Here is a 23789-nt window from a genome sequence, read left to right on the forward strand (position 1 = left end):
TCTCTGCCCACCCTCCCCCCCCCCCGCCCCCCGCCATTCATGCTCTGTCTCTGTCGGTCTCTCTCTCAAGAATAAATAAACATTAAAAAATAATAAAAAAAAGACAGCTGTACATCCTTGGCAAGTTACTTAACCTCTCTGAACCTCCATTTGAACTGCAAAATGAAATTAATCATTTCTACCTTGTTGACTTGTGAGGATTCAGTAAAATAAGACATATGAAATGCCTGCCACATGTTCAGTTATTTTCTGTCTCTCCATTTCTACTTTTTTAATTAATTTATGAATATGTCTGGAAGAGTAAGAGGATGTATATAGGTATGATATCAGTGCAGATGTGTGGCTGTTACTATAATTCTAGAGAATGCTTCTGGAGATGTCTATTGAAGACATCTGGTCCCCTCAAGACACAAATATGCCGGATCTTAATGATATCTAATGTCTAGATGAAAAGCGGAAGGTCCATTCAATTACCACAGCTCTCAGGCTCCAGATGTTTGGCAACACGTTGTAGAATCTTTATGTAACTATCAGCATCTCCTATGTTTTGGTGGCTGTTTACGAACAAGTTCATACAGCAGTATTATCCTTGTATAAGTCTTGCAAAACAAATTGATCTGACTTCAAAAGTTCCAAGAGCCACTCAAAAAGACCCATGAATTCTGCAACTGTATCTTGATTTGGCTTTGCCTCATTCCGAAAAGAAGACTTCCTTGCTAAACTGGTATTGGCCAAAAATCCTCCTTTCCTCAACCATATGGATATTACTTTTCAAAAGGTTTGAAAAACAGTGACCTTTGGTGTCCTGGATTTTAGGGTGTTTGGCTAATCAATACCCTAGTCACTAATTAACCACATCTCAATGAGAATTGAGTGAATTCTGTTAGTTCTGAACATTCGATGGCTCTTACAGGTCCCGGCGCAAAGACATCTTTCACTCCAACCCTCTGACTAGTTTTATTCCTTCTAAGTGATACAGGGTGGTTGAGATGCTTGCTGCTGCTGTTTTCATCCTGTCTTTGACGACTTGTCAGCCTGGGGCAACTATCCAGGAGAAGGTGAACCGGTGAGTTGGCCCTAAATCTGCAAAATTTGCACAGAGGGATCACCTGGTGGGGAGTGAAGGCACTTCCATGTTTGCCACAAGTTATTCTAGGATAGAATGTGACTTCTTTTCATGTTATCACGGATCCGGCGAAGGAGTGCAGGACAGTGAAAAGAACATGCCCTTGGAGTCAGATGGATCGGTCTACAGACCACCGATCTAATACTCAAGAGTTGGGTAATCTGGAGTGATCATTTAATCTCTTAGAACTTCAATTCCCCTATCTGGAAATGAGGGTAATACTGCCTTGTCTATAAGAGTCAATGAATATGAAATAAGGTCCTAGATATAAAATATACTCAGCTTGACAAATAATAATCCTCTTGAGTAATGTTGGACAATGAACCTCTACTTATCCATTTGTGAGTCTTACAAATTCCCTCTCATAGTGTTTCAGGAAGGATACAATCAGATAATGTTAATAACCTCATCCTGGGAAAGCCAAAACTGTAGAGATGCTGGGTCATTTCATTCTTACAATGAGTTTACCTTTTGCTGTAGGGAAATGGATGGAACTGATATTTTCATATGTACATTGCAATTTTGCCCATTTCATTTCCTTGAATCGTCCAACCCGGCTTCAGGTTATTATATCTTAACATCAAGTATTTTGTGGTGCTCAAAGGGCCCCTTATTTCAGCTTTGGGATAGCATGAAAGCAGTCTTTGTCTCCCAAACACTGAAGATTTTAAGTTGAGCTATTTTAGTCAAATTCTTATTGAGTGATTTAATTTTGAATCATTGCTTTTAAATGCTAGAGCAAGAGCGATTGCCTTTACATAACAGTTCAGAAGGGGGAAAGGCATTTTTATAAGCACTTAATTTGCAATTTGTATTTAAAGCAAAAACACCTTTGAAAAATCAGAAAATTTACCTCTAAGAATTAGGAGATAAAGGCAAGAGAACGGTAGTGAAGGAAATCTCTGCTGAGATACTCTTAATTATAAAAGCTTCTCATTGTAATCCTTTTTGAAAATGAACAAAGAGTCCTGATGTTTGATGAACTTATCAAACAAGACAGACCAGTGAAGAGGCAAATTTGAAGTCAAGGCAAAAGAGAACCAATTAAATACTTTACAAAGTGCTGAAGTAGGAAATCATGAGGTCTTTGTATCTAATGCCAGTATATCTGACCCTCGCTTTGAAAATGGAAAAACTACATGGTGAAATAATTCTGTTGGGTTCAAATTGATCTCAGGCAAGTTATGCAAGTGTTCTGAGTGGTAAAATGGGAGGAAATTAAGAGAAAAAAAATGGATGAAGGTACTTAGGACAACGCCTAGTCCTGAGGAGGCACTCAGTTCAATGCTGGCTATCGCGAGCAGTTTTGTGTGATTGTTATGGTCACATTTTTTTTTGTCCATTCTCTCTGTTGGTTGACGAAAGTCAGACAGAACAAAGGTATAATGTGCCAATTGGCATGGATCTTCAAGACTGGTCAGTGATTTCAAAACATTTAAAAAATTTAACAGTGGCATGCTTTTTGCCCCCAATAAAATCTTATGTGAACCCTCACAGCGAAAACAGATACTATACATTTGTATTTCAATGGCACACTTTAATTAATTTTTTCAGTAAAATTTATTTCATTTTTAAAATACATTTTATACTTTGAAATAAATTATACTTCTTAAATTTTATATTTTTAAATACAGTTTTATACTTTTATTTTTATAAGGTCTTCTTTACCATTTGCTTATTATAAACTCAAACAATTTTTTTAAAATGTTGATTTTTTGGGGGTGAGAGAGACAGAGTGTGAGCAGGGGAGGGGCAGAGAGAAACAGACAGAATCCAAAGCAATCTCTAGGCTCTGAGCCGTGAGTACAAGCCCAACACAGGGGCTCATGAACTCATGAGCCATGAGATGGTGACCTGAGCTGAAGTCAGATGCTCAACCAAGTGAGCCACCATAGTGCCCCTATTATTAACTCTTAATAGAAAAATTGAGATACCACCTCACACCAGTCAGAGTGGCTAAAATTAACAACTCAGGAAAGAACAGATGTTGGTGAGGATATGGAGAAAGGGGAACCCTCTTGTGTTAATGGTGGGAATGCAAACTGGTACAGCCACCCTGGAAAACAGGGTGGCTCAAAAAATTAAAGATTGAATTATCCTATGAGCTAGCAATAGTTAGGAATTTATCCAAAGGATACAGGAGTGCTGATTCAAAGGGACACATGCACCCCAACGTTGATTGCATTCAACAATAGCTAAATTATGGAAAGTGCCCAAATGTCCTTCAACTGATGAATGGATAAAGAAGATGTGGTATACACACACACACACACACACACACACACACACACACACTGGAATACTACTTGGCAATGAAAAAGAATGAAACCTTGCCATTTGCAATAACGTGGATGGAACTGGAGGGTATTACACTAAGTGAAATGAATCGGTCAGAGAAAGACAGATATCACATGTTTTCACTCATGTGGAAATTGAGAAACTTAACAGAACACCATGGGGGAAGGGAAAGAAAAAAAATACATAGTTACAAACAGACAGGAAGGCAAACTGTAAGAGACTTTTATATACAGAGAACAAACTAATGGTGGAAGGAAGTGGGGTAGGGAGGTGGGGAAAATGGGTGATAGGCATCGAGGAGGGCACTTGTTGGATGAGCACTGGGTGTTTCATGTAAGTGATGAATCATGGGAATCTACTCCTGAAGCCAAGAGCACGTCGTATGTATGTTAGCTAACTTGACAATAAATTATATATAAAAACAAACAAACAAATAAAAGAATAACAACAAAAAATGGGGTTGAGAAAAAACATTTTAAAACAATGGTGATGAAAATAAGTTGTAATATCCAACCTCAAATATTTTATATAAATAATACATTTAGCATGTGTGTTGCTTTAAAAAGTTTAAACAATTTTCAATCCTTCTAATTTATTGAGATTTGTTTTATGATAAAAAATAGGATTTCTTAGTGAATATATAATGTGTGCTCAAAAGTGTATATTTCTTTGTTGTCGGGTGTAGTGCTAAGTCATGAAATCAAGTTGGTTGTTAATGTTGCTCAACTTTTCATCTCCTTGTTCTATTAATTACTGAGGAAGTGATATTGCAATCTCCAGCTATATTTGTGGATTTGTCTACTTCTCCTTTCAGTTCCTTCAATTTTTGCTTCATGTATTTTCAAGCTCTGTTATCTACATCTATCTATCTATCTATCTATCTATATTTAGAATTAGTATGACTTCTTGGTGATTTTCCCCCTTATCATTATGAAAGACTTTCATTATCCGTAGCAATTGTTTCTGGTCTGCAGTCTATTATTAATATCATATTCTTACTTTCTTATGATTATTGTTTGTGTGGTGAGTTTTTCCCCAAATTTTATTTTAAATTATCTGACTCTTCATACTTTATTTATTTATTTTTAAAGTTTATTTATTTTGAGAGAGGGAGAGCAGGGGAGGGGCAGAGAGGGAGGGAGAGAGAGAGAATCCTAAGCAGGCTTTGAACTGTCAGCACAGAGCCTGACTCGGGCTCAAACCCAAGAACTGTGAAATCATGACCTGAGCCGAAATCAAGGGCTGACACTTAACTGACTGAACCACCCGATTGTAGTTAAGTTTTGAAATCGGAAAGTATGAATCCTCCAACTTTGTTCTTTATTTTTAACGGCTATTCTGGGTTGCAATTTCATATGAGTATCAGGATCAGTTTGCCAATTTTGCAACAACAAAAACCCCTGGGATTTTGAAATTGCATTGCATTGAATTTACAGATCAGATCAGTGTGGGGAGTGTTTTCACCTTAATACCAAGTCTTCCATTCCATGAATATTGGATTTCTTTTTACGTAATTAGGTCTTCTTTAATTTTTTTCTATGATATTTTATACTTTTCAGTGTATGTCCGATACTTCCTTTGTTAAATTTATTCCTAAATATTTTTGAGCCCATTGTAAATGAGATTGACTCCTGGATATCGTTGTCAGATTGTTTATTGCTAGTATATAGAAATACAATTGTTTCTGTACATTGCTTTTATATCCTGCAGCTTGCTGAAATAATTTATTAGTTATAATATTGTTTGTGGATTTCTTACAATTATCTATGTACAAGATTATGGCATCTGCAAATAGAGATACTTTTACTTCTCCCTTTCCAATCTGGATTACTTTTACTCCTTTTTCTTGCCTAATTGTCCTGGGCAGAACCTTCCGTTCTATGCTGATAGAAGTGGCAAGACTGGACATCTTTGTCTTACTCCTAATTTTTTTTTAAATTTTTTTTAACGTTTATTTATTTTTGAGACAGACAGAGACAGAGCATGAACGGGGGAGGGTCAGAGAGAGAGGGAGACACAGAATCAGAAGCAGGCTCCAGTCTCTGAGCCGTCAGCCCAGAGCCCGACGCGGGGCTCGAACTCACGGACCGCGAGATCGTGACCCGAGCCGAAGTCGGACGCTTAACCGACTGAGCCACCCAGGCGCCCTTTGTCTTACTCCTAATTTTAAGAGGAAAACTTTTGGCTTTGACTGTTAAGGATGATTTTAACTATAGTTATTTTGTAGATGCTCTTTGTTAGGTTGAAAAAGTTTCTTTCTATTTCTAATTTTTTAGTGTGTGTGTTTGTGTTTTATATAGTGCAATAATGATTTCAGGAGTAGAATCCAGCGATTCATCCCCTACATATAACACCCAGTGCTCATCCCAACAAGTGTCCTCCCTAATGCCCCTTGCCCATTTAGCCTTCCCCTGACCCACAGCCCCTCCAGCAACCCTCAGTTTGTTCTCTATATTTTAAAGTCTCTTCTGGTTTGTCTCCCTCCCTGTGTTTTTATATTGTTTTTGCTTCCCTTCCCTTATGTTCATCTGTTTTTTATCTTAAATTCCACATATGAGTGAAAACATGTGGTATTTGTCTTTCTCTGATTGACTTATTTTGCTTAGCATAATACCTTCCAGTTCCATCCACGTTGTTGCAAATGGCAAGATTTCATTCTTTTTGACTGTCGAGTAATACTCCATTGTATATATATACCCACATCTTCTTTATCCACTCATCTGTCGATGGACATTTGGGCTCTTTCCATACTTTGGCTATTGTCAATAGCGCTGCTATAAACATTGGGGTGCATGTGTCCCTTCAAAACACCTGTACCTTTTGGATAAATACCTAGTAGTGCAATTGCTGGGTGGTAGGGTAACAATCTATATTTTAATCATAGTGTTTACATATACCATTTGTATAAAATGTTATTACCGATATGTTTGGATTTATCATCTTTTTATTTGTTTTCTACTAGTCTCATTTGTTTTTTGTTTCTGCTTTTTTATCTTTTAGATTGAATGTTTTTTTTTCTAATTCCAAATAATTTAGTAGCTATTCTACTGTTTTTTTTGCTGTTGTTATAAGATTTATAACATACATCATTAATTTATCACAGCCTACCTTCAGGTAATATCATACCACTTCTGATATCATTTTTATTCTGCCTGAATAACTTCCTTTGACATTTCTTTCAGTGCAGAATGACTTTTGGTGATGAATTCTCCATTTTTAGTGATCTGGAAAAGTCTTTATTTTGCCTTTATTTTGAAGGATATCTTTGTTCAAAATTAAGTTCGAAGGGAGTAGTTTTCTTTTCCTGCTACATTGCTTTAAAGATGTTGTTCTATTATCTTTGGCTCGCATAGTCTCTGAGGAAAAATCTGCTTTCTTCCTCTTTGTATAATATGTCATTTAAAAAAATTGACTGCTTTTATGATTTTCTCTTTATTATTGATTTTCAGCAGTTTATGATGTACCTTGGTATGGTTCTGTGGGTTTATAGTTCTCACAAAATTTGGCAAAAAAAGTGTTGCCATTATTAATTCAGATATGTGCTCTGCCCCATAATCTTTCTCTTCACCTTCTGACAGTCCAATTTCAGATAGGTTGGACAGCTTGATATTATTCCACAGGTCACTGAGACTCTGTCCTTTATTTAATTGTTGTTGGCAGTCTTTTGTCTCTTTGTTCCATTTTGGATAGTTTCTATCACTGTATCTTCCACTTTGCCAATCTTTTCTTCTGCAGTATTTAATCTGTTGTTAAACCATTCAATGAATTTTCATTTCTGTTGTAATGATTTTCAGCTTTAAAAGTTTCATTTGGTATTCTTTTACATCTTCCACTTATCATCATGTTCATGATTCTCCTTACATATCTGGATATATTTGCAGTAACTCTTCTAAAGTTCTTGTTGGCTGCTTCCTTCATTTCTATATCGCAGGTCTTTAGAATTAGGACTGACTCAGACATCTGGTTTAATCCACTTGTGTTGCAGGTAATGAATCTGAGCCCCAGAAAGAGAAGGGGCATGTTACAGAACAACCAGACTTCTCAGCCAGGCATTTTAAGAATACTGACCGATTAATCCTCATTATGTCCCTTTAAGATTGTTATAATTATTATTCCCTGATTGAGAGCCAGAAAGGAAACAAAGCAGTTTGACATGCTCTACATGATTCAGCCACCCAGTGGAATTGTCAGGACTTCTAACGGCCAGATCAGTGTTATTACCACCATTGCTGCTACACCTGCCCCCCAGAAAAAAAAAAGTGGTTTTTTTTTTTCCAAAACTAAACACATATTTTGATAAGCAATGCAAATATAACATTTTCAACCAAAAATATCTATTGATGGAGAATGGAAAATTCCTTAGGGTGACTGATGAAACACGAGTGAGGATTCCAAACATGGAATGACCACAAGGGTTTGTTCCTTTCCTTGGTTAAATAGGTCATACAGGCAGTGGACCCTAAGAAGTTTAAATCACGATTCTCCTCTTTATTTTGCCTATTTCATGGGCATCTCAGTGTGTTTACCCGACTATCCTGGGCCAGGCCATGTGAATATTTTCAAAGGTTGTCCAGATAACTGGAAATCAGTATGTATTAGAGCTACGTGAATTTTTAACTCATATGAATAACTGGAGTAGTGGATTCGACTCAGAAGCGAGTCTTGTGAATGTGGACGCTTTTGTCCAGGGTAACTAACTATTAGCTATACTTCAAATGGCATTGGGTATGGGCTATGGAGTGAGATCAACCTGGGTTTAAGTCCTGGCTTCACCACCTAGTGGCTATAGAACCTGGACAATAAACTCTCTAAGGCTCAACTTAGTCATCTATGAAACAGAGATATGTATTTCATTGAGCACTTTACAGGAGGTAAGAGAGTTCATATAAAGTACTTAGCACAGAACTTGGCACATGGTAAGCTTTTAGAATATTGTTTTTATTACTCTCTTTCCCTTTTGTCAGAAACCCTTCATAGTATATCTTGGAATGCTAAAACAATGCATATGTTTTAGTGTTAAACAGCCTTCGTCGGAATCCTTGCTTTGCCATTTTACTGTCTATATAAACTTAAGCAGGTTTATTTCATCTCCCCATGAATCTGTTTTACTTGCCTATAAAATGGGTGTAATAGTTCCCACCCCACAGTGTTCTTATAAAACTTAAATGAGATAATACAAGATTAAATGAGATAATATACTTATACTCAACATTGGTACTGAGCTCCTACTAGATGCAACCTACTAGATGCAAAGTACTATACTGAGCACTAGGCTATAATGGTGAACAATGTAGTCATGATGCCTGCCTTGCAGAATGTGCCATGTAGGAATGGAGATAAAGTATGAGAAGCTCTATGTAGGTGGCAAGATGTTCACATAGGGCAGGCAGGTCAAGGAAAGCTAACTGGAAGAATAATAAGCCTTAGCTGAACTGGGAAGTTTTGGCCAGATGAATGAGGTGCGATTATTCTGTGTGGAGAAAACAGTATTATGCACATTCTGTAGGAAAGCCTGGAACATTCCTAGAGCTAGAAGTTCTGTGTGGAATTCTGTGTGTTGCCAGCACACAGGAAATACTTTCCTTCCTTCCTTCCTTCCTTCCTTCCTTCCTTCCTTCCTTCCTTCCTTCCTCTCCATACTCCAGGTATGCTAGGTACTAGGTGGTGAACTAAACAGATAAATGTTCCTGCCCTCACGGACTTGACAGTGTAGCGATAGAGTGAGTAGATTAACATGTAAACAAAACATTTCAGTAAAAAACAGTGATAAGTACTATGAAGGAAACAAATAGATCCTTTTGACAGAGGATATTAGAGCAATTGAAAGACAGCCTGGTGGGTGGGGTTTCTCTGGAGGTGGTATTTAACCTGAGAGATGTAGGATGGTCAGGAGAAGCCATGCAAAGAAAAGGGAGAATGGAGAGATCAGCATGTCCTCAGACCCTCCAGTGGGAAATGGCCCATCAAGCTCATGGCACTGAAGGATGGCAACAGCGTGAGAGCAGGGAATTGTGCCCTGACAGGATGTCAAAAAAGTGGGCAGACACCAGATCACAGAGGACTTTGACATCATGATGAGGATTTTGAACTTCAGTCTATGGGTACTAAAACCCAACCAACCAACCAACCAACCAACCAAAAAACACCGGAGGGTCTTAAAAAATGGGAGTGCAGGGGAGGAAAAATCATCCCGGTGGCTGTGCAGAGAAGGGATTGGAGGAAGCTCAGGTGGAATGTCTTGGCCCACAGGAGGCCACAGCAGTGATCTCATGATAGATAATGGTGCCTTAAATTAGGGTGCTGGTAGCAGAAGTACGCAGAAGGGAAGATATTTGAGACATATCTTGAAAGTAAAATGGACAGACATTTCCAAAGCACTGGATACGGGGGCGAGCGGAAGGAAGGAATTAAAGACCATTGCTAAGTATTTAGCTTGAGCAACTGCGTGTTATGATGGCTCTACTTTTGGATGTGGGTGAACCAGAGAAGCTGGTTAGTAGAAAAGGAAGAGTTGAGGTTTGGAGCCATTAAGTTTGCCATGCCCCAGGGGCACTGACCTAGTGGAGATCTAAAGTGGGGCAGCTGGATAAAGAAAAGAGGATTTCAGAGGAGTAGTCTAGGCTGAAGATTTACATTTGGGAGGTATTAGCATAGAGGCAAGGGAAGCCAAGGAAATGGATCTCACTGTCCTAAGAGTGAGGGAAACAGGAAGAGAAAAGAAATGCAACATTGGGGCCTGAAACATTCCAGTTTTTGGAGAAGTCAAAGAGAACGGGCCAACAGAGGGAGGGAGGAAACAGGGAAGTGTGATGCTGAAGAAATCCCGGAACGGATGATTTCAAGAAGGAAACAATGGCTAACAGAGGGGGGAAGTTAAGACCAAGCCAGACAACTTTCTACGGGATTTAGCAACATGGAGGTCGCTGGAGACTCAGCAAACTCTCAACGGCCATTTAAAGTACCTCAGTTTCATGATGTGATTTCCCTGTAAGAACTGAATGGATCTGCGTCAAGATTATACAATCAGTGACAATCAGCCTTAAATATAAGCTGAGCCAATTTATTAGGATGATCCTCTGGCAATAATCGGGGTTAGGCCTTCTAATTTTCTAGCCTAAAATGGGTAGCTGATTAATCATTTTTTGATTTCAGATGCTGGGGTGGCCACATTCTGGGGTTAGGCATTTGACTCGCAGATTCCACGTTTAACTCTAGGTTTCAGGCCCTGTGCCCAATGTGCCATTCTATTTAAAAAAGCAGATGGGTAGCATCTCACTAACCCACAGCCCTATGCAGAGTAGACATTCAATACCTTTTTGATGAAGGTGGACAGTTTTGATGAGCATGTACAGGGTTGAGAAGATTAGAGAGTAGAAACTGACATGTACATCAGGCTTGTGCTTGGGGCTTTGCATACATGATTTTACTCCATATTCAAAACATAGGTTATTATACGATTTTTCAGTTATAATAAAATGAAAGTTCAGTAAGGGGCAGAAACTGGGTTGCAGTGCATGTTTGGTAGACTCAAAATCACTTGGTGTTCTATCAGTGTTTCCTCAATTGTGTCACACAATCTTACAGACGTTACCTGAAAAAAAGAAATGATGTGTTCAAAAAATCGGGGAAATGCTGGATTGGGTAGATTAGAATGCAGGACTTCTCAGGGCCTTTAATATGTTGCAGTTTAAATTTCTGAGAGTAGCATGTTGTATGCAATTTATCTGAACGTATTTGACCATGTCATTTTTCTTCTCTTCCTTCTCAACCCTAGGTTGAGCACTCCACAGAGCACACTTGGAGAAATCCTGCAATAGTACTATATTGACCGGGGGTGATTCTATAGATTAAAAAATCTAAAAGCCAGAGAGTTAAAGAAACTTGCTCATAGTAGATAGAAAAGTAGATATAAACTAAAAACGAGAATCAAAGACTCCTGACTCCCAGTGCCCTGTATGAAATGTGTTATTGCTTGAGTAGATTCTCAGCAGCTAGGAGATGCTTCTTTTATTTTTTTGGAGACGGGTTAAAACTATTTGCCAAGATTTACTAGACCACAGATTTATTCATGGTTCCCTAAGTGATTGAAAAATGATACAATTATTTTGCAAAGCCATTTGGCCGTAAGTGTCATAAGCCTTAAAATCACCTGTATCCTTCAACCTAGCCATTCCACTCCACAGGATAGATCTTCAGGAAATAAGAGGATATGGAAACATTGGGTGCCCAATAATCTAATTGCTTGATGTTAGAGGAATGGAACCATGTGTAGTCATCATAAGTAGTTTACATTTCTGCTATGATATTAAGTGGAAAATCAGGATGTAAAATGTAATACTCAGTATGACCTCAATTATATTATGAAAATAAAGCGAAAGGAAATAGAACAAAATATTAATGGTGGCAGGGTTGGGGGCATTTTTTTCTTTTATAATCTCTTCTATGTTCTCTTTAAAGAGAATGTATTACTTTTGTAATAAGCAAAAAAATAAACTACATTTAAAGATTCGCTGGGCTGATAAGAGAAAATGCTGGACATATTGATATTGGCTAAAAGGTTGGAGCCTTGTAATGACTTAATGAATGGTTCTGTGTACCTTCTGTACTCTTGCTTCAGTGATAGCATTACTGTATGTGCTTCTGTCTAGACATCATGTCACAAAGCTTTTAAAACGACAGCAACACAGCATTGCTTTGTCTAGGCTTTTGCTCCCATCCATTAATACTGTTTCCTTCCATTTTGACATCATAATGCAGTCTCAGTGGGCTTGCACTGACATTACCTTGACAATTCCATAGTGAGAAGCAAACTATTGCTGGAGTCATTTTCTGTTCCCAAACCTTTACTCTGTACCTTCTCTCCCACCTTTTGATGATTAGAACCCTGTCTTTCTCCATGTTCCTATACCTCAAGCTTTTATTATTAGGAAATCTATCAGAAAAATGACAGATGGGCAGAACCTTGAGCCATTTGAACGTCTAGTTACCAGAATTATTTAGTTAGCTTCTAACTGGAAATCGAGTTCAAACAAGTCTCTACACAATGTCATTCTATTTCCCATAAATTGGTTTCCTTCTTTCCCTTCTTTTCTTTCCTTCCGTCTCCTCTCCCTTCCCTCTCCCCTTCCTTCTTCTCTTCCTTTTTTCTTCCTCATCGTCCCTGCTTTCCTCCCACCTTCTCTCCCTTCTTTCTTCCCCTCCCCCCTTTCCTAAATATTCACCGAATACTTTCCTTGTATCTGGCACCATAATAGGTGCTGGAACATCAGCAGCAAATATACAGGCAATATCTGCCTTCATAGAACTTATAATCTGGTGAAGACAGAAACTGTACAAATATTACAAGTGTGATAATTAAGTTTTGAGAAAATGGGCAGAGATTGACCACATCATATGAAGGCAGGTATATAACTTATCTGGGTATTGAAAAATATTGCCTTAGGAACTGATATTTATTATGAGATTGAGTTAACCAGGTAATGAGGTCGATAGTTCATTCAGGGTTGGGTTTTACAGGTGGGTGTGACCAAGGGAACAGTGGAGTCCAGGAATTTAGGGCACAGTTATGATTTCAAAATGACAGACCATGGAATCAAAACTCGTTATAAAGAGAAATGAAAATAGGAAAGGATCTTACTGAGAGAACGCTTAGGTGTCAAGAGACTAAAAGCGCCAAAGAGGTCCAAATAAAAGTGCACTGGGAATCCTCGAGCATAAAATATAGAGGGAGAAGAGGCTGTGGAGCCCCCAGATAACTATTCACAGATGACTGACGAATTAGTGATTTGGAGGAAGAGCTGTTTCAGAGAGTGAGAAGGACCAGGATGTGACCATAGAAGATAGCGGAGTGAGGAAAAGGTCACTGGAGATGAGGACAAGGAGTGACTGAGGGGCAGAGTGTTGGATAGCTCATTTATGGGGATGATGAGGTCTCCCACGGTGATGGAAGGAACTGCGGTAGAGGGAAAGATTGTGAGCTGAGCACTGAAATTTTCTTTGGAGGGATAGTAGCACTGGTTTTACACACTAGTGTCATTTGATAGACCAGAGTTTCTCAAAGTGTGGTCTATAGGCCCCAGGGAGTCCCCAGGATCTTTTCAGAGGGAGTCTGTGAGTTCAAAACAATATCACAATAATACCAAGTCAGTTGGCCTTTTCACCGCGCTCATACTTTCACTGATGGTGCAAAAGTTATGGTGCATAAAACTACTTTGGTCGTGGTACAAATCAAGGCAGTGGCAGCAAACTCACAGGAAAGAAATGAAGTTTTCCTTAAGAAAGTCCCCCCTGAAACAGTAAAAGTTATTAATTTTATTAAACCTCAATCTTTGAATACATGTTATTTAGCTGTTCTACGTGACAAAATGGGAAGAATGCATTAAGAACTACTACTGCACTGAAGTATGATGACTGTCTTGAGAAAAAGCAATTGCTGGAATAGTTCCATCAGAGTAGCCACTTGTTTCCTGGAACATTGTTTTTACCTGACAAGATAGCTGCGAGGCTGTGGTTATTCAGGCTTAGCTATTTGGTAGACATTGAACAGGGAGCCCATCACTTCATGGAAACCAAATAACCAAATAACAACATGTGAGCTTTCCAGCAAAAATTAAAAACTTGGAGGGACGCCTGGGTGGCTCAGTTGGTTAGGCGTCTGGCTTCAGCTCAGGTCATGATCTCGCAGTTCATGAGTTCAAGACCCACGTCAGGTTCTGTGCTGACAGCTCAGAGCCTGGAGCCGGCTTCATATTCTGTTTCTCCCTCTCCCTCTGCCCCTCTCCTACTCACACTCTGTCTCTCTCTTTCTCTCTCTCTCTCAAAAATAAATAAACATTAAAAAAAATAAAAAAAAAAACCTTGGAAACCATAGCCACTACTATGAGCTTGATGAGATCACTGGTGATATTAATAAATTTGACGTTTTTATACTGTAGAGTGAAATGTGTTACTATTTTTAAGATATGCATAGTGAACCATCAGTTTCCAAGTTTCCAATGCCTGATGTTAAAAATCATGTGTGAGTGGCAGGTCCATTCAAGGTACACACAGACCAGTGGACTTTAATGCAACGGGGTGCAAAAAAAAAAATTCATTGACATGCTTTCAGATTCCACATTGCAACTAACATTTAAGAAATTACCACTTGTCAGGGTATCTGGGTGGCTCAGTCAGTTAAGCATCTGACTTCAGCTCAGGTCATGATCTCGCGGTTCATGAGTTTGAGCCCCGCGTTGGGCTCTGTGCTGACAGCTCAGAGCCTGGAGCCTGCTTCAGATTCTGTGTTTCAGTCTCTCTCTGCTCCTTCCCTGCTCACACTCTGTCTCTCTCTCTCTCTCTCTCTCTCTCTCAAAAAATAAACATTAAAAAAACAAAATAGAAAAAGAAATTGTCAACTTGTCAAGTTGTAGTGTAGTATGAAAGAACACCCACAATTACCTAAAAAGGAGTATGAAAATTTCCTCACCCATCTAGAATTTTCAGCTCCATAAATATATAAATATATGAGGCTGATTTTTCTTCCTAAACCTCAACAAAAGCAACGTAAAGCGACAGAGTGAAGAAGCAGAAAGGAGAATCTAAGTGTCTCCTACTAACCTAGACATTAAAGACATTTGCAAACGTGTAAAACAATGACACGCGTTTCACCAATTATTTTTCTTGGAAGTGTGTTTTCAGATAAAATTATGGCATATATTGTAATACGTAATGGGTTTGTTATGATAAATTTAAATAAGGACATATTGTTATATTTTCTGTTTCGATTTTGAATTCTGAATCAGTAGATAGCCCACTTAAACAAAGGCTCTTCGGAGTCCTCAGTAATACGTTAGAGTGTAGAAGCGTCCTGGGATCTAAGTTTGGAAACCATTGTTAAAGATGAACATCACTTTCCTGACTATCCCCTGGATGCTTGTCTAGGGTTTCAGACTGGACGCCATCATTCATTCTGACTAGTAGCTCATGGAATGATTAGCGTCAGATTTGGAGCACCTTTTTTTTTTTTTTTTTTCTATACTAGGGTGATAATTGTGCCCTTTGTCACCGTAGAGGCTGCCTGACTCTCAGAAGTTATGATAATATTGGTGGTAACAGACAATCTTCCTACTTTGCTCAGTGGGCTGACCAGGCTGTGACACTGTGGTAGGAGCAATGACGCTTTGGGAAGAAGCTCAGGCTTGGAGCCAGGCATGCTTGTGGCTTGTCCACCTTACCCTGTGTGACCTGGGTAAGCTCTTTAACCTCTGAGGAGGCAGCAGAGGGTAACAGAAAGAACATGGCCTTGTAGATAGGCCAGTGTCTACCTTTTACCTCTGTTACTCCAGGCAAGGCTCTGACTGTCTCAGTTTTGTTGGCTGATTTATAAAATGAGGAAGCAGCCGCATTATGGGGAAATGAACATGGTCTTTGCCATCAAACTGGGTCAAATTCTGCCTTTGTCACCCTTGGGCTATGATTTCTGGGGCTACTTAGCTCTTAGAAATCTCAACTTTCTTCTATACAAGTAGGGCTAATAATATATACAGCCTAAGGTCGTTATAGATATTAAATGAGATAATCCATGGGACATCTTAGCATGTAATAACAAAAGCCAACCTTTAACAAATACTTCATAAGCATTTTAACATGTTTTCAATAACACCGTTGGGCAATGTTATTTTTAACCAAGTTTTACAGATGGGAAAACTGTAGCTCAGAGATGTTAAGTAACTTGCTCAAATTTTCAAAGTCAGCAGGTGGCAAGATTCAAAGTCAGTCCTCTTACTCTGAACCCCATGTTCTTAACCACTGGGCTTTCTGCTACTCTGACTCTTCAGAAAAAGTTAGTTCTCCTGGTTCTTTGAAAATATAAATAAAATTGGTAAACTTTTAGCGAAACTCATCAAGAAAAAAAGAGAGAGTAGTATTCCATTGTATATATAGACCACGTCTTCTTTATCCATTTGTCAGTTGATGGACATTTAGGCTCTTTCCATAATTTGGCTATTGTTGAAAGTGCTGCTATATACATTGGGGGTACATGTGCCCCTATGCATCAGCACTCCTGTATCCCTTGGGTAAATTCCTAGCAGTGCTATTGCTGGGTCATAGGGTAGTTCTATTTTTAATTTTTTGAGGAACCTCCACACATTTCCCAGAGCGGCTGCACCAGTTTGCATTCCCACCAGCAGTGCAAGAGGGTTCCCCTTCCTCCACATCCTTGTCAGCATCTATAGTCTCCTGATTTGTTCATTTTAGCCACTCTGACTGGCGTGAGGTGGTATCTCAGTGTGGTTTTGATTTGTATTTCCCTGATAAGGAGTGACACTGACTATGTTTTCATGTGTCTGTTGGCCATCTGGATGTCTTCTTTGGAAAAGTGTCTATTCATGTATTCTGTCCATGTCACTGGCTTATTTGTTTTTCAGGTGTGGAGTTTGGTGAGTTCTTTATAGATTTTAGATATTAGCCCTTTATATGACATGTCATATACAGCAACGATGATGGAACTAGAGGGTATTTTGCTAAGTTAAGTAAGTGAGGCAGAGAAAGACAGATACCATAGGTTTTCACTCATAAGTGGATCTTGAGAAACTTAACAGAAGACCATGGAGGAGGGGAAGGGAGGTGGAAGGTACAGAGAGGGAGGGAGGCAAACCATAAGAGACTCTTGAGGACAGAGAACAGACTGAGGATTGATGGGGGGGTGGGGGAGAGGGGAAAGTGGGTGATGGGCATGGAGGAGGGCACTTGTTGGGATGAGCACTGGGTGTTGTATGGAAACCAATTTGACAAATAATATTTAAAAAGAAAAGAAAAGAAAAAAAGAGTACCAAAATTGATAAAATCAGAAGTGAAAGAAGAGAAGTAACAACTGACACCACAGAAATACAAAGGGTTATAAAAGGCTACTACAAAAATAACATGCCAACACATTGAACAGCCTAACAGAAATGGAGAGATGCCTAGAAATCGGCACTCTTCCAAAACTGAATCAGGAAGAAATAGAAAATCTGAACAGACCAATAATTAGTAACAAAATTGAATCAGTAGTCAGAAAACTCCCAACAAGCAAAAGTCCAGGACCAGATGGATTCATAGGTGAATTCTATGAAACATTTAAAGAAGAGTTAATACTCATTTTCCCTAAACTATTTCAAAACTAGAAGAGGAAAGAAAGCTTCCAAATACATTCTACAAGGCCAGCATTACCCTCATACCCAAACCAGACAAAGACACTATCAAAGAAGAAAAGTACAAGCCACCTCTGCTGAACATGGATGCAAAAATCTTCAACAAAATATGAATAAAACCACATTCAACGACACAATAAAAGAATCATTCACCATGATCTACTGGGATTTATTCCAGGGATGTAAAAATTGTTCAATATCCATAAATCAATCAACATGATACACCACATTAACAAAATGAAAAATAAAAATCATATGATTATTTCAAAAGATGCAGAAAAAAGCATTTGACAAAATCCAACATCCATGCATGATAAAACCTCTCAACAAAGTGGGTTTAGAGGGAACGTATCTCAACATAATAAAGTTCATATATGACAAACCCACAGCTAACATCATACTCAACAGTAAAAACGGAGACCTTTTTCTCTAACATCAGGAATAAGACAAGGATGTCCACTCTTACCACTTTTACTCAACATGATCATAGAAGTCCTAATCACAGCAATCTGACACTAGAAAGAAATAAAACACATCCAAATTGGCAAGAAAGAAGTAAAACTGTCACTATTTGCAGATGACATGACACTATACATGGAAAACCCTAAGGACTCCACCAAAAAACTATTAAAAGTAATAAATAAATTCGGTAAGGTTGTAGGATGCAACATTAATGCACAAAATTGCAAGCTCTCCTCTGTACTTGTCTCTCTAAAATTAGAATAACTTGATCCACATAGGACTGATACAGATTTAAAAGAGTTAATTTATATAAACCCTCCGGCATCACACCTGCATACAGTAGGAACACAATAAATTTTCATTCTTCATTTCTCAGAACTGTGATTGGCTGGAAGGAAAACTTGTACAGCCTTTTCCTTTGCTTAAATTTTGCATCTCAAAATTAATGCAGGGAGATGAAAAGAGTTTTGGAGACGGACAGTGGTGATGGTTGCACAAAAATATGAACGTACTGAATGTCACTGAACTGCACATGTAAAAATGAGTAGGATACTCACACTTACATAATGTGTATTTTACTTCAATAAAAAAATAGAAAAACAGAGAAAGGGCACAAGGCCACATATCTTTCATTTTAAAACCAGGACACTTGTTGGGATGAGCACGGGGTGTTGTATTAGGGGATGAATCACCGGATTCTACTCCTGAAATTATGATTGCTCTATATGCTAACTAACTTGGATATAAATTAAAAAAATAGTACCTGCAATTCTTTTTTTTTTTTTTAATGTTTATTTATTTTTGAGACAGAGAGAGACAGCGCATGAACAGGGGAGGGTCAGAGAGAGAGGGAGACACAGAATCTGAAACAGGCTCCAGGCTCTGAGCCATCAGCACAGAGCCTGACGCGGGGCTTGAACTCACGAACCACGAGATCATGACCTGAGCCGAAGTCGGATGCTTAACCGACTGAGCCACCCAGGCGCCCCGGTACATGCAATTCTTAAGAAGGAAGATACGATCATGCAAATGTTGGAAGCGCCCTTACTGCCAAGCCTTCCAAGTAAGAATCCCTGTGTTTGTTGACACACCCTTCCTGCTCTATCCCCACTCCCACCAGGTAACCTGAGGGGTAAGGGAATATAGGGTGGCACTGTTGTACATTCTGCAGGTACCTAGATGCCCAAATCAATGGGCAAACATTACAAATTAAAGAATTCAGCATCTGATACAAACTGGTAAGGAAGAAGTAAAAGTCTCACTCTTTGCGGATGGCGTGATAGTTTGTATGGAAATTCTGAACAATTCCCCCCCAAAACTACTAGCACTGGTAAATGAATTTAGGAAAGTTGTAGGATACAAAATTAACATACAGAAATCTGTTGCACGTCTATACACTAATAATGAAGTGGCACAAAGAGAAATTAAGGAAACAGCCCCACTTACAATTGCACCAAAAATAATAAAGTACCTAGAAATAAACTCAACCAAGGAGGTAAAAGACCTGTACTCCAAAGACTGTAAAACATTGATGAAAGGAATTGAAGGTGACGCAAACAAATGGAAAGATATTCCGTGCTCGTGGACTAAGAGAATCAGTGTTGTTAAAATGTCCATTATCCAGAGCAGCCTACAGATTTAGTTCAATCCCTATTAAAATACCAACAGCATTTTTCACAGAACTAGAACAAATAATCCTAAAATTTGTATGGAACCATAAAAGACCCTGAATAGCTGAATCAAGCTTGAAAAAGAACAACAAAACTGGAGATATCATAATCCCAGATTTCAAGATATACTACAAAACTATCATAATGAAAACAGTATGGTACTGGCACAAAAATAGACACATAGATCAATGGAACAGGATAGAGAGCCCAGAAATAAACCCATGCTTTTATGATCAGTTAATCCATGACAAAGGAGGCAAGAATATGCAATGGAGGAAAGACAGTCTCTTCAACAAATGATGTTGGGAAAACTAGACAGCCACATGCAAAAGAATGAAACTGGACCATTTCCTTACACCATACACAAAAATAAACTTAAAATGGATTAAATATCTAAATGCCATACCTGAAACCATAAAATTGCTAGAAGAAAGCATAAGCTGTAATTTCTTTGACATCACCTGTAGACACATTTTTATAGATATATCTCTTTTGGCGAGAGAAACAAAAGCAAAATTAAGCTATTGGGACTACACCAAAATAAAAAGATTTTGTGCACCGAAGGAAATCATCAAGAAAACAAAACACAGTCTACTGAACGGGAGAAGATATTTGCCAATGATATACCTGATAAAGGGTTAATATCCAACACCAACTCAACATCAAAATACCAAATAATCCTATTAAAGGTGGGCAGAGGACATGAACACACATTTTCCCAAAGAAGACATATAGACTACATGAAAAGATGCTCCATATCACTAAAAGGAGGCAAATGCAAATCAAAACCGCAATGAGATACCACCTCACACCTTTCAGAATGGCTGAAATAAGAACCACCAGAACTAACAAGTGTTGCCAAGGATGTAGAGAAAAAAGGAACCCCAAGCACTGTTAGTGGGAACACATGCTGGTGCAGCCACTGTGGAGAACAGACTGGAGTTTCTTCAAAAAACTGAAAATAGAATTACCGTAGGATCCAGGAATCCCACCACTAGGTATTTACCAAAAGAAAAGGAAAACACTAATTCAGAAAGATATGTGCACTCCTATGTTTATTGCAACATTGTTTACAATAACCAAGATATGGAAGTAACTCAGGTGTCTGCTGATAGATGAATAGATAAATATGTGGCATATATATATATATATATATATATATATATATATATAACGGAATATTACTCAGCCATAAAAAAAGAATGAAATTTTGCCATTTGCACCAATGTGGATGGAACTAGACAGTACGATGCCAAGTGAAATAAGCCAGACAAAGACAAACACCATACGATTTCACTGACATACGAAATTTAATAAACAAAACAAATGAACAAAGGAAAAATGAGAAAAAGGGAAAAAACAGACTCTTAAATACAGAGAACAAACTGGTGGTTTCCAGAGGGGAGGTGGGTAGGGGGATGAGTAAAATAGGTAAAGAGGATTAAGATTACACTTATTCTGATGAGCACTGAGTAATGCATAGAATTGTTGAATTATTATACTTATACACCTGAAACTAATATAACACTGTATGTTAATTATACTTGAATTTTAAAATGATTAAAAAAAGATAAAAAAATTTAACATCTGTTTAGCCCTAAAGAAGATGGAAATCCTGTCATTTGCAACAACATGGAATGAACCTGGAGGACGTTATGCTAAGTGAAATAAGCCAGACAGAGAAAGATAATATTGCATGATTTCTCTTCTATGTGGAATCTACACAAGTGTAACTCAAAGAACTAGAGAGTACAATGGTGGTTACAAAGGACTGGGGACATGGGGAGGAGTTGGTCAAAGTGTACAAATTTATAAGATGAATAAGTTCAGGGGATCTAATGTACAACATGTTGACTACAGTTAATAGTACTGTATTGTGTACTTGACATTAGCTAAGAGAGTAGATCTTAAGTGTTCTCTCACACACACACACACACACACACACATAACTATGTGAGGGAATAGATGTATTAATTAGCTTGATTGTGGTGATCGCTTCACAATGTACATCAAACCATCACATTGTGCCTTTAAAATATATACAATTTTTTAAATTTATATCTCAGTACAGGTGAGGAAGAATTAATCTGTTTTCATATTATTAAGATATCTTCCTATGAAAAGACCTTTTTGAGTTTACAACAAAAATAAAAATTACCGTAATATAAATCTTAAAAATTGAAGTAAGGGTCTTTCCTCTTTACAGGAGAGTAAGTCGGGCTGTTCAGAGTTCCACCTTGACAGCACTTAACTGCCAGCTGAGCACCTGGTCAGAGTGGACAGAATGCTTTCCATGTCAGGACAAAAAGGTAAGACATTTTTAACCAGGTTGGGGGCATTCGATATTTGAATGGTGAACTAGGCATTTAAATGGAGATAAATAGGTCTATAAATCTGAGGTCTGGGTCGAAATCAGGTCTAGAAATAGGTATTTGGAAGCCATGGGCACATAGATGGTGGAACTTTTTCTGCTTTTGTTTGTAGGTCATTATGGGGTGAGGCTACATAAGATGCATATGTTAATGGCTGATGTGCAGAGAGGGGGCCATTCAGACAGAGGCACACTGATCCCCGTGCCTCTCTGGATCCTGGTCAACCTGTTGCTCTCCGATGAAGGTCATTTAGAGGGGCTAATAACCTGTGGGGAGCTGAGATAAACCAGAGAATGTTCCTGAAGATTCTACTTTCATGGCTTAAAAAGGCTGACACACCCAATCAACAGACAAGAGTCTATCTTGCCCACCTAAGTGGTTTTGAACGGTCCAAAATGGTCACTAAACCCAGTGTCATCTCAAAGAAAGGGGGACTTTGGGAGCACCTGCTCTGCTAGGGCGGAGTATTAAAATTCTGACCTTGTTCATAATTACTGGCTCATGGTAATAATAAAAGGCAGAATAACTTCTGTTTTATTACTATTTTAAAATCTCTACAGACAACACGTGCCTTTACTGGATGTACCCAGGGTAGGATGTCTCCAGGCTCCCACCTCTCCCAGTTGGAACACCATTGCCTGAACATTGTCTATTGGTACATTACTGTCAAGTCTAAGTGGTTAAGCTCTGATTCTACCACTCGGATTCTGACTCTGCATCTTCTTTGTTATGTTACTTTGGGCATATATTTTATCCTCTCCATGCCTCTGATTCCTTATCTATAAATGGAAGTAGGAATTGTACTTACAGCATAGGCTTATGAGTATTAAATGAGTAAGGTATGCACAGTGCTTTCCATGGCACCTAACATATAGTAAGTGTTCAGTAAATGTTAGCTGTTTGTATGATTACTACACATGCCTCCCTCTCCAACCAGCTGCCACTGCCTGAATCAAGACTTGTTCTTCTCTCCCCTGAGCTTCTGAAGAGTGGGCCTCCAGACCCAGTCTTCGGTGACACGCAGGGCTACCTTGCGAATGAGTTGTTCAAAATCACATGGAATTCAAAATCATTACGGATGGGAACACAATTGGGACCTCATTTATTCAGCTTCAAAGCCTGAAATTATTTATTTTGCCTCTCCTGTCTCTGAGATATGCCAAGGAATCCCAGACTGCCCCGTTCAAAGATATCTGGCTCCCAGAATCTCATTTTGCTTTGATATCCTGTGTCACTTTTCTGAGTCTGCTGTAACAAACTGGGTGGCTTAAAAACGACGGAAATGTATTCTCTCACAGTTCTGGAGGCCAGAAGTTTGACAGGGCCATGCTGCCTCTGGAGGCTCTAGGGGAGAATCTGTTCTTTGCCTCTTCTGGCTTCTGGTGGCCACTGGCAATCCTTGACTTGGGGCCAATCTCTGGGCTCCGCTCTCTACCCCTGTGGCCACATTACCTCTTCTTCTTCTGTGTGTCTCCTTTGTGTGTCTGTGTTAAATCTTCCTCTGCCTTCCCCTTATAAGAACACCAGGATGACCGTTAGGGCCTACCTGGATAATCCAGTGTAATCTCCTCATTTCAAAAACCTTAATAATATCTATAAAGACCCCTTTGCCAAATAAGGTAACATTTACAACTTTTTTTTTTTTTTAATTTTTTTTTTCAACGTTTATTTATTTTTGGGACAGAGAGAG

General features: G+C 38.7%; 1 protein-coding gene across 1 annotated transcript in view; it reads left to right on the forward strand.

Moving 5' to 3' along the window:
- Nucleotides 1-897: 897 nt before the first annotated feature.
- Nucleotides 898-23789, forward strand: part of C8A (complement C8 alpha chain) — a 68470-nt gene continuing 45578 nt past the window's right edge. Inside the window, 2 exon segments of the mRNA XM_030326581.1 lie at nucleotides 898-1066; nucleotides 21934-22036. Coding sequence (XP_030182441.1) covers nucleotides 990-1066; nucleotides 21934-22036 — 180 coding nt within the window. The 5' untranslated portion in view covers nucleotides 898-989.

This window comes from Lynx canadensis, chromosome C1 (genome assembly GCF_007474595.2).
Source record: "Lynx canadensis isolate LIC74 chromosome C1, mLynCan4.pri.v2, whole genome shotgun sequence".
NCBI classification, from domain to species: Eukaryota; Metazoa; Chordata; class Mammalia; order Carnivora; family Felidae; genus Lynx; species Lynx canadensis.